This window comes from Lichenostomus cassidix, chromosome 3 (assembly GCF_008360975.1).
Source record: "Lichenostomus cassidix isolate B80296 chromosome 3, HeHo_3.0, whole genome shotgun sequence".
In the NCBI taxonomy this organism is placed as follows: domain Eukaryota; kingdom Metazoa; phylum Chordata; class Aves; order Passeriformes; family Meliphagidae; genus Lichenostomus; species Lichenostomus cassidix.
Window position 1 is genome coordinate 69,717,856 of NC_139483.1, and position 11,560 is coordinate 69,729,415.

The 11,560-nt window shown below is 37.9% G+C and overlaps 1 protein-coding gene across 5 annotated transcripts in view; it reads left to right on the forward strand.

Annotated features, from left to right (window-relative positions):
• HACE1 (HECT domain and ankyrin repeat containing E3 ubiquitin protein ligase 1) overlaps positions 1 to 945 on the forward strand; it is a 49,967-nt gene extending 49,022 nt beyond the window's left edge. For all 5 annotated transcript variants that reach the window (XM_085056265.1, XM_085056268.1, XM_085056266.1 and 2 more), the window contains one exon: positions 43 to 945. In XM_085056265.1, the coding sequence (XP_084912391.1) occupies positions 43 to 145 (103 nt within the window). In that variant the 3' untranslated portion in view covers positions 146 to 945. The remainder of the gene's footprint in view (positions 1 to 42) is intronic.
• Positions 946 to 11,560: the final 10,615 nt, after the last annotated feature.

The window sequence follows — 11,560 nt, forward strand, 5'->3', positions numbered from 1 at the left end:
TTGCTGAACTGTGGTGTGGCTTTTTTTTTTTTCCCTTTTCAGTATCAACATGCTCAAGTTACCTGAATACCCAAGTAAAGAAATCCTGAAAGACAGGCTTCTTGTGGCATTGCACTGTGGAAGCTATGGTTACACAATGGCATAATGAAGTCTAGAAAACTCATCTGACTGTTAATGTGCAATTTTGAGTGGCAGAAGTAATTTTGGAAACTGTCAAGAGAAAAGCATCTTAGATGCTGCAGCCCATTGGCAGGGCTGGGCTTCAGAATTGGCACAGGATCATCAGCTTTCCCTCCATTATTTTGTTGTCAAGGTAGCTTTGATACCGTCACAACAAACTTCCCAGTATGCTGTATTTTCATTTTTTTAAATTACAGGTCTGTATGGAAATCAGTTTACATGCTTTTTATTATTACTTTGATCTGAGAAAGTTTGTCAGAATCTCTTTCCAGTTTACTTTTGATTTCCAAGTGTGTGGTTGAATGACATTTGCATTGCAGTTTACTTTGCACTCAGATAGAATACTGCAAATGAAAAGAGTTGTACTTTATGCGTTGTTGCATGTGAAAGTGCCATTTATTTTTGCAGACCACTACAGAAAGTTCAATTGGAATATTGTACAGTAAGACAGAGCTGATGTATTTTCCATTTCTGTGCATAGTAACAGAAAGAAAATTATATAACTTTTTAGTACTTTAATGTATATAGTATGTAAAGATTAGACTGTTACGACTGGAAAAAACAACAGATGGAGTTTATCTAGTTTATATTAGAATTTACACTATATTCTACTAAATATTTAAAATATTTGTGACTTTATAGTCAACTTGCAGAATTTGTAAATATTGTTCAAGATCTATATCCATTGTTTGAATGCCTTTACTTTTTCCTTGACATAATTGTATGTTCAAAAGGTATTATTAAATTTTAATATTTTAACCAGAATTGGAATTTGACAAGTTTGTGTGTCTCTGTGGGCAAATTATTCTTTTTTCTATCAGGATTTTATTAATCTTTCTATAATTTAAATTGTCATGGAAGCAGTATTTGAGGAGTCATTGTCAAAGTGTATGGATGGACATAAACAGATGCACAAGGAAGTAAATTGAGCTTATGAAGTTAACAGACAAAACTATGATAGCTAGAATCTCATGTCAAATTTTACATAGAATTAGAATATGTTGCACAGCATACAAAAATGCATAGCAAGAGCTCAGCAGCATTTGTTAAGTAGCTGTACATTTTGGGGTCATTGATGCTTTTACATAACTGCTTTTCTAGGGACCCTGGGGTAGACCTACATTATTGTTTTGATTCAGGCTAGAAATGTTTATTTGGTTATTGGTGTGGTTTTTTTCAGTTGAGGATGTGCTTTTTCTTTGTAAATTCATCTTGTCATCCCTGCTTGTCATGCTTTTGCTTCAGAGAATGCAGACTGGATTCTGTCCAGCTGAAACTAAATAGAAAAAAATTGATCCAAAAATGTACCAAAATGCCAGTGGATGAACCTCAAATTTATGTCTGTAAGGCTTAAATGATATGAAGAGGTGATCTGAAAAGATCACACATTAATGTGGTCATAGGAAACCCACCAAACATGCAAATTTTAAGGTTCAGGTCCACAGCAGAAACTGCTTTCTACTGGTCCCTTTACATTTTCCTGCACTAAGGGCTAATGCATGCATAGCCGAAGTTCACTAGCTGATTTGTCTAGGCTGCTTATTTAGTGCCGGGTTTCTCAGATTTTTTTTTTTTTTTTTAAATCTTAAGCATATATAACCTCTCTGGGGGAGTGAGAGAAATCTATGGACCATCTGATTCAGTCTTTCCACAGTAATTTTCCTCTGGACTAAGCTTTATACATGAACTTATTAGCTTTATTTCCTTTTTGATTCTGTTTGTGCACATGTTGTATAAATGTTGGTTTAAATTCTGAGGCAGAGTCTGTGGCTGCAACATAAGGAGAATACCAGTTTTAGTTAGTGGAAAGAGCAGACTTTTCAGCAGGACAGTCCAGTGAAAGCTGCTTGGCTATTGCTTCAGTCAGTGGGGAGGTGCTGTTCTTCTCTAGCATGTTTGAGGAAGCTTAGGTTACTTGTATAGCTTAGATGTTTGAGACTGTGGGGGTTTTAACATTAAATCTCAGTTACCTTGGGTCCTTCAGAGTAGCAAAAGTACTTAGCTTTCCTGCACAGCTGGGCTGTTCTTGGTTCCCTGGTTCTGTTGCTCATTTTATTATGTGCTTTTGCAAGGTAGATGGATAGGAGGACAGTGTTTTGAGCAGTACGAGGTATTTGTCAGGCATTGGGTATTTGTTTTCTTTATGTAAACTGGGAATTTTGTCTTTATCTAAGGTTTTACTGTAAATAATGTTGTTTGTTAACTGCTATGCAATCTGAGATTTTTTTTTGCATTTCACATGTTTTATTTACAGTAATATACAGCAGTTTCCAGGAAGCCAAAATCTTGCATACTCCTGCAATGTTCAGAATAAGTCATACTGCAAGGCTGAATGAAGACAAAAAAGAATTAGGGGGTTTTTCCCAATTCTATATTTTACTATAGGTGATAACAAACTGAATTTGGTTGCAAACAGTTCACTTAAAATGCTTGGCAGCTGTTTTTGAAATGCAAAGGAGAGCAGAGTTTTAATGTTCTCAACAGTTTCCTATAACAGATCTCCGTGTTACAGCCTCACAAGTGGTAAAGCAGGATATTCCTTGTGCCTCCATGCTGGTGTTAGTCATGTCCCCTATGATGTGTCTTGTAGGATTTCTTATTATGTTTGCATTATTACCCCATAACGGTTGAGAATGAAATTCCTTGAAAATCCTCCTGTAATAAGAAAGCATTATGTAAATACGTAAATAATGGGAAGAGAGTTCTTGATACTGGACTCTTGATATAACATCAACCTTGTTATTGCTTATTTTGAACAGGGTTTTTTTCTGCCAAGATGGAACAGTGCTGTTTCCTGCAGCTGACCATGTGAAGTTAGCAGGATTTAATTACTGCATTGAAAGACTGTTTTTAGGACACCTGTGCCCTATTAGCATCAGGGTATGAAAAGCCTGTTGAGAAACTATAACTTAATATAGCTTATAGTTTAGAATGATTAATTGGTTTATATTCCTTCTCTCCCACTGTGCCTGAACAAGGCAGAGTGAGTGTTTTATCTCAGAAAGAACAGAACAGATGTCTTGTCAGATCATAGATCATGAGTGCTCATTAGCTTTTATTATCTTTATGAAATGTTAGATAGCAAAGCCTAGTTTTTGATGCTTGAAAATGTGTTGTGCATCTAATGTTGCAAAACCATTAAAACCATAAACTGTGAAATGCAGCTTAATGACTTCTACTGTATGTTCCATAGTCAAATAAGATTGAAAGTGGAATGAGAGGAAGAAGGTGGTTGGCCTGAATTTTCCAGAGACTTGGAGAGTTTCATGTATAGAGTAGAAAAAAATATTAGGATCACCCCTGCTTTAGAAATTATGGACAAATCAGTAGTTTGTATATACGGGTGTTACTACTGAGAATTTTTAGCATGTCCACAGAAAAGCGTTTGTCTAGTTAAGAAGTAAAATCAGCCAACTACTAAACTGATGCTAAGAACCAAAGCCTTAAATCAACTAGATTAAACCTCCTCGGGGATTCTTGAGTTGTAAAGATAAGTGCTTTTCAAGTCAGAACATCTGTTTTTATCCAGCCTTACTATAGATAGTCATACAGCTGATAGAGTAGAGACTGTGATATATGTTTTATAGACACACTTGTCAATTCATCAACATTTTTACACTCTTAAGGACGGTAGCAGTTAATGTACTTCTGTGGGACTAGCTGCTGTTTAGAGGCAGGAGGAATCACACCACATAAGGAAGCCTAATATAAGATTACTGACTTAGTCTTAGGTTAATTCTGAGATTAACCTAAGGTTACTGGCTAGTTTCATCTGAAAATAGCTCCATGCAATTAGGTAGATGGAAATATTTCTGATTTTGTGTGTAAAGCAATATTTCTAGTTTCAGTTTTAAAACTGCATGTAATTCAAACTAATAGAATATGTTAATAAAAACAGAATTAAGATAGAATGCACCTTCAGTTTGGGTTTAAAAGTGGCATCATTATTATTGCAGGTCTTTCCATACATGGCATATAATTTAGTTGGAGAAAATTATTTTTGAAATGCTCACTTAATGTGTTTGAAATGCTACAGATTAGGCTCAAAACACCACTAAGAAGGGCTGCAGTGGTCCATTGAAATATTTCCTCTGTAATCAGTGTTATTTTTGTGTCAATCAGTGTTAAAAAGTCTCTCATCAGAAACACTTTGGTCTCCTTATTTTATTAACTACTTTATATCGATAGATTTTCTCTTATGTCAGAGCCCTCCCAGTTTCATACCCAGATTTTTCCTGATGTTTTTTTCTGAATGTATTTTAACTATATATATATGTATATCCTACCAACATATAACCATTGGTAGGAATAGCAAATAACATCCCTAAATGTGCATCACTTTTTTCCATGGGAAATTGTTTTAAAGAAATAAAATATTCCAATATAATTGGGAACGGGTTAATGCCAAAAGGTGCAGAAGTTAAGCAGGAGTGCAAACACTATGGCAAGGGCAGTGTCCCTGAGCTCACTGTTTGCAGCTGTATATACTTGCTGCATTAAGTGCTTGTGACATTCTGTGCCAAGAGTTCAACTATTCTGTTTCATACAATGCCAAGTGATTCATCGGGGTTATTAGGATACTCCTGGGATAGCTTCGCTGTACTGATTGCCTCTGACATACCAGTTTGCTTAGATTAAAAAGCAATTGTTGCTGTCTAGTCAAATTTATAACCCCTGGTAAAAGGAAACTGAGCCCTAGTGCTGTCCAGTATATAAAAACACCTTTGGTCTACAAATTACATGGATTGGAAAGAAAACTGAATACTTAGAGTATACTTAATACTAGTTAACATGCACAGGGCAAAGATTTCACAGGTATCTAATAGACAACTTGTCTGTGCAGGTAAGTTTATTCTGACGTATTTAGGTGAATGTATAAGCACTATTTTAGATTAATTCTTCTAATTGCTATCTTTATTTCTACAAAGTGATGCAGTTATTGATTGGGATTTGGATGTCTGTGGATGTAATGACAGTATGGCTTTTTGGTGTATGTCAGCTAAAAGATGGGATTATACTATGGGGAATCTAAATTTTGTATTAGGTTGGGTCTGGTGTGGTGGCCTGGAGACAACTACTGTGCTTTTTACCTGATTTGTGGGACATATTAGTGATGCTCTTAGGTGTAGGACCATAAGCAAGAGAAAAGAGAAAATAAATGGTAGAGGCACCCTTCTGAAAGTGAAGAGTATCTTCAGGAAAGAGGTGAGTCGTGTCCTGAGTATAAATGTGGAGTAACAGGGGTGTTTTGAGAACAGATATGTCTTTTGGCTGGCAGATGGGAAAAGTGCCTGGGCCTCCTAGAGATGTGACCCTTTTTTCTTCCCTGCCTGGTCTGAAGGCTGCAGCCTGTTCTCACTGAGACTGGAAAGACTGGTTGGTCTCAGCCAGAAGGGTTGCTAGAGAACAGTGAATTTTCTTTTTCATATTTGGTGCTAGCTCAGAATAAGCCTACTGCTTGACTCGTCATTTTGATATATCACCCCCTACCCCACACTTTAAGGTAGATTTTTTTGGCAGTTTTTGCTAAAGGAAATTAGGCTTCTGCTGAAAGGGTGCCACTTCAAATTGTATGGGAGAGTGAGCTCCCTTCTGTGCAGGCTAGGTGCTCCTTGTTAAGCACTGTGGCATGAATAACTGCTGAAATATGTCTCCAGTTTAGGAAAAGTCCAAATGTAAAAGCCATGGGCAGGACATGGTGGGGGTTAATAGTCATATCTGTGCTTTTGGTCCTTAGCACCTTGACATCATTTGAAATTCACCTCATTTATGTTGCGTGTTTGTTTTGGAAATAATCTCTGTATTTCTTTGTTTAGGCTGTGGTTCTTTGTGTTTTTATTTTAGCATATGTCAAATCTCCATCTTCAGTATTGACTGGATTGTGGCAATTTAAGAGCTGTCTGAGACCAGGCAAACTTAGAGTCTTTGCTATGCATTGCAGTTTTAATGTATTGTGACACCATGTCCTGTAACTTCACTGTTAATGCTACCAGAAAAATAGACTGATAATAGAAATCTATGAGTGACTAACTGTGACAAACTCTAATGTAAAGCTCTGCTTTCTATAGGGTACATTAATACTTTGGTGAAAAGTGTCTAAAAGTCCAGCAATGTGTAATTACAGCTCATAGCAATGTGCACCTTGTGTGTGTGTGGAAGTGCCTGAAGAAAAGGTTTTTCTTACTGTCTTTTGCAGAGGAAAAAAAAAACCTTTGGCCGTGTCTCACCCTACTGGCCTGTAGGTTTTGTTTCTGCTTCTTTATCTGTCTTGTTTCCAGTACCAAGTTTCTTGGTTACTCAGTCTTGACTGTTTTGATGTGAGTTCACCAGAGGCTTTTGCTCTGTCATGTATCTTTGTAGTTAACAGACAGCAAAGTTCAATGGACAGGCAGATGACACAGAGACTGCCACGGCTCATGTTTGATGTCTGCGTCTGCCACTGACCCCCTTTGTAACCTTAGTGACTATCTCCGTGTCTCTGTACATCGGCTGTGCTATTGTAGTTACACTGTAAACTTCTGAGGGAAGGAGACAGCCTTTGTGTGTCTGTGACGCCTTGCAGAGCACATGAGTTTGGCAGGGATATGTGGAAGTATCCAGACGTAGTGTCTGTATTTTTACCCAGGGTTTAGTTCTGTTCCTTGGAGACCATCCTTGAGTGGGGTCTCAGGAGTGTACTTGCTCTTCTGTCTCACCCATCCTGCTGAGCCCTTCTGGCGGCTGGAGCAGATGGCTGTCATAAACTTGTGCTTAGGAAAGCTCGGTATCTTGAAAATGCTGTTTAGTGCTCACCAGTCACAAGTTTTGAAAATGGTAACAGAAGGGCTCAGGATCAACCAGACTTTCTTCTGCTTCAGTGTCTTGTCCTCCCCCGTCACCTTGACCATATGCTTGGGAATATGTTCATTCCTGCAGCCTGCCTGGAAGGCAGTCATGTCAATAACCAGTGAACTGGTGGGGATGTTCCATACAAGTGTGAATCAGGTGCTTGAACTTGCCGTAGAAGCACCATCTGAGCCTTTGTAGCCTTGATGTTGGGAGCTTTTACATCCAGGCACTGATGGTCTGAATAGAGAGGTGTTTTTGGTACAAGTGGGAAATTCCCATGGTTTAATGCTGATTCCTTAACTTTCAGATAAATAAGGATCGATGTGTTGCTTTCCAATTTCTGACAAAGTTGGAAAGTTGCTTTTAAGCTGTAGGAGTTATCCTATGGCAAATCTAACTTTCTCCTTGAAGCAGAAGTGAATTTAATTTGCAGAAGCCTTGATGATGAGTGCCATGCTTCTCTTATTTTGGTCTTTTTTTGTATCTATTCAACATCACCTGGCAACTTCTGTCCCGAGACTAACCACCCAAAGCTGAACCCATCCCAAAAGTCTGTCTTGTGTTGATCCTACCTTTTTTCTATATGTACAAGCTTTCACTAGTACAATCTATACTTGGAATCTGCTTTTTTTTTCTGTTATGTAGAGACTCTGACTCTAAATCTCATCTGGACCTTCAATATGTATTTGCTATGACTCTAATTTTTGTTTAATAAAATAAAGCCCAGTGCACTTGTGTCTTTGTAAGATGAACAGTTACATACATGAAAAGTCTTTACGTCTGTGTTTGAAATAGGTGGCACTTAAAGAAAAACCCAACAATTTGAGGAACAAGGGTGGGGAGTTCCTTGATTATCCAGAAATGTGCTTGTCTCTACATCCAGGGTGCTATCCTCCAGCTCTACAGAGATGCTGCTTTTTAAAAACACCTTATTTTTCCTGTGGCTGTGGAGTATTAGATCTTTAAATTTCATGCGATCACCCTTCCCTTCAGACAAATCAAACTTCACAGCATCAGGAAGTCTTCTGAGCAGGATAGAGGGCAGGATAGAAAGCAGTAAACCAGCAAAGAATCTGCAGGGTCTGCAAGTCTCTAATTTTGAAGGTGACAGATAGTTGTGTGGTGATTTACACCAAACATCAACTCCTACCATCCCTAAAAAAAGGAGTGCCAAGTATCTAAAATATTTCCATTGATTTTGCTGACTTAGGATAGCTATTTACTCTGGTCCTGGAACATAAAGCTGTACTAGTTCAGTATGTCTGAACCTGCATAAGTGAGGGAACTTAATTATTTTGACATTTTTATCTGATTTCTATCTTTGTAGGACACCAGGTCTTCCAGCTGCCAAAGGCCAAACTAAATGTGGGATATCCTGTTTATCAGACTCATATAACTTGGTGGGCAAGGGGAGGTCTCTATTCAGAAACGTTTTCTGAGATTGCAAAGGCTTTTAACTTCGGGGCAAAATCAAAATTTTTATCAACGACTTGTTTAAGAAAATGGTCTTTGGCTTGTAAATCGGTGTAAATTGCTGGAATGGGAGGATCATACAATATGCCTCTAATGAATGGTATTTAATACTGAGTTAATTAGTCTAATTCCTCTTTCCTCTAATGAATTAAGTGTTTGTACGTTAGCCTTTTTCATAGACAACTGTCTATGGGAGGTGCGAGTTTGACCTTTGAATAGTGCGCTTTGTCATTTCCTCCCATTTTTGGTTTCTTTTGATTGCCAAACTGCTATATTTATGTTCTGAGCAGTGATTTAGAGAAATCTTTACTGAATTCGGGTAATACAAATGAGGACACTTACCTTTAAGGAGCCTTTTACTCTCTTTAGATTCTCTTTCATGTATAAGACCACCTTGAAATATGAAAGTTAATATCTGCCCTACACTACATATTTTCATATGTGGTCTTGAGTAGTTCTTAAAGTTCTGAATTTTAGAAGAGCATGTGTTTCTGCTTATGTTGTCCTAAGACTATATTTCCTCTTTATTGCTTGATCTCAGTTGTGGAAAAGACTCTGATCAGCAGTCCAGAGAAAACATCAGTGTTTTGGATATTTCTTCTGCTACTTATCACAGGGTACCCAGGGCAAACTGGGGAAGAAGTTTTCACAGAAATGTGTTGTGCACAGGCTGCTGAATGCATAATCTCTTTGTTTCAGAGCTGGGGCTGCAAACATCACTCAAATGTGTCAGTAAAACAGCTTTACTTAGAAGAGGATAAAATTAATGTCTTGAGGGAGTAGCCTGATGGGCAAACAAAGGGACTATAAAAACTGTTGAGGCCCCTTTGGATGCATCAACAAGAACAGGCTCTAATTTCTAATTGTTTGCAGAAACTGCAGGAGGGCTGCTGCAATGCTCACCTGACGCTTGGCAGCTCTCAGATGTGCTCCCCCTTTCTCCCCAGCCTCAGTGGCTGCTGCTGCCCTTCTCTCTCTGTTGCTTTTTCTTTTCTCTCCCTCTTCCCCTCTCTCTCTCATATTTCCATGTTTTTCTATGGATTGGAAGAGTTATCCTATTTGTCGCAAAGAAAGCGATCAAAAAGAAAGAGTTCTGTTTTGGGGAGACATTTTAATTACATTTTTTTTCTCTGCATCAAATCTTATTTAGTTTGTGCCACCAGAAAGAACCAGTAGTCTGAGATGTGCTCCACCATAGCCCCCTCAGCTGGCTCCTATTGCTTGTTTTGTGTGTGTGTGATTGCTCTCCTTGCACATACATCAAGCACATGCCTGTATCAGCCTTGAAAAATGTTTACAATAAACATTCCTTTAGCTTTCACAGCTACTTTCAGTTTTCATGAGCAGCTCTCAGTATGAGGACAGATGCTTTAAAGATTGGCACATATTAGAAAATGCAGTGAGGAAGACCGTGGTGATGTAGGAGGAGGCTCTGACACCCTTGTCATAGAAGTGAAAGCAGGAAAGCTTAATAGAAGTCAACTCTGAGCTGTTAATGAAGGTCAGCTAAAATTAAACTTGAGGCAGCAGTCACTTAAAAGTGCGTCTTGCTCCAATCTTGCTGTGCTCTTGGTAGTATTCAGTCATTACACCATATTTCCCAGCTGAACTTAAAAGGTAACACCATCTTTCCCATCTCACAGGCTCTCCCAAAGAAAAGGCTTTGGATAAGTGTTCTGACTTCCATTTTGTGAGAAAAATATAATTGCTACACAGAGAGAATAAATCCGTAGGAAACCCAGGTGGAATTTTTTTTTGTGTTCTTGTGTTTATTTTTTTAAATGTAAATTGCACCTGAGTGAAAATGAATCCATCATACTCACCTCAAACCTGGTAAGTCAAGGTGACTCCTTGTACTACCTGGATTTGGGTTTGACTGCAAAGCTGATCTGAACTGAATCTGAACTGGTACCCTGGCGAAATGGCTTTGAACACTCTGCCCAATGCAAATCCTAATGTGTTGATGTGTAACAGTTCTCTGTATTTACTGCTGTGTGACCCTGCAGGCAGTATTCCTGATCTAAGCAATGACCAGTGTTGTTTGTTGCACTCGGTGAGATGGTAATGGTCAGCAGTAGATAAGATTCAAATAAGCCTATGGGACAAGTCTATCTAAACATTACTGAGACTGTGAGATTCTTCTTGGAAGGCAAAGGCCATAAAATTTATTGATGCTGCAGTTACATTTTGCTGCCTCCTACCACTACCCACCCTGCAGCTCTATTGCTGGCCATAAAATTAAGTTATTTTGTCACATGTGGTTATTAATTTTAACTTAAGCATAGTAAATTTAATGCAAAGATATTTGCTTACTGTAAATTTGTCTCCCATGAAACAAAGGGGCACTAACTTTGCAGACTTATGTAAAGAGTATCTGTTTCTGTTAAAAATAATGGAGACTGCAGGTTAGGACATCTTGTAGAGTAAGTGTATATACTAAGAATCAATAAGTGTTTTATTAGTGCCTGGAGATTGTTTGACTATAAAGGATTTAAAAAAAAATCCAATTGCTATAAAAAGATAAAAAAGTTTACCATCTGCTTCACTTTCATTTAAAATCTTGTGTTTAATTTCTTCTTTGTAGGTAACCGATTTCTGTTATTTTCCTGTAATGTTGGGGCTTGGAAGAAAGTGGCTTTAAATTATGGCTTACATTTATTCAAACGTATTGTTGGCATCATAGTTTTACAGTTCCTATTAGAAGTTTGAAAAATATTTCTTGCTACACTGAAAGAGAACAAAATTCAATTTAGAAATATAATTTCGTACCACTAAGACACTCGATAACTTGGGAGAGATTAATAGAGCCTTATGACAGAGACTTGATTTAAAGCAGGAGATTAACGCTGCTTTATCGGCCCATACCACAAGTGAATTAGCTCAAGAAATCTGTTTGAAGTTGCTGAGTTGTCTGTTAGAAAAAGGTCTCTGGATATTTATTTGATCACTGCTGAGTACTTGCTATAGGTTCGTCTATCTGACAACACAGGAAAAACTTCACACCAGCCGTGCTTACTTTACAGTAGCATATTTTATATCATTCCTTGTTATCCCACAGGAAGTTGGAATGCTTTAGAGG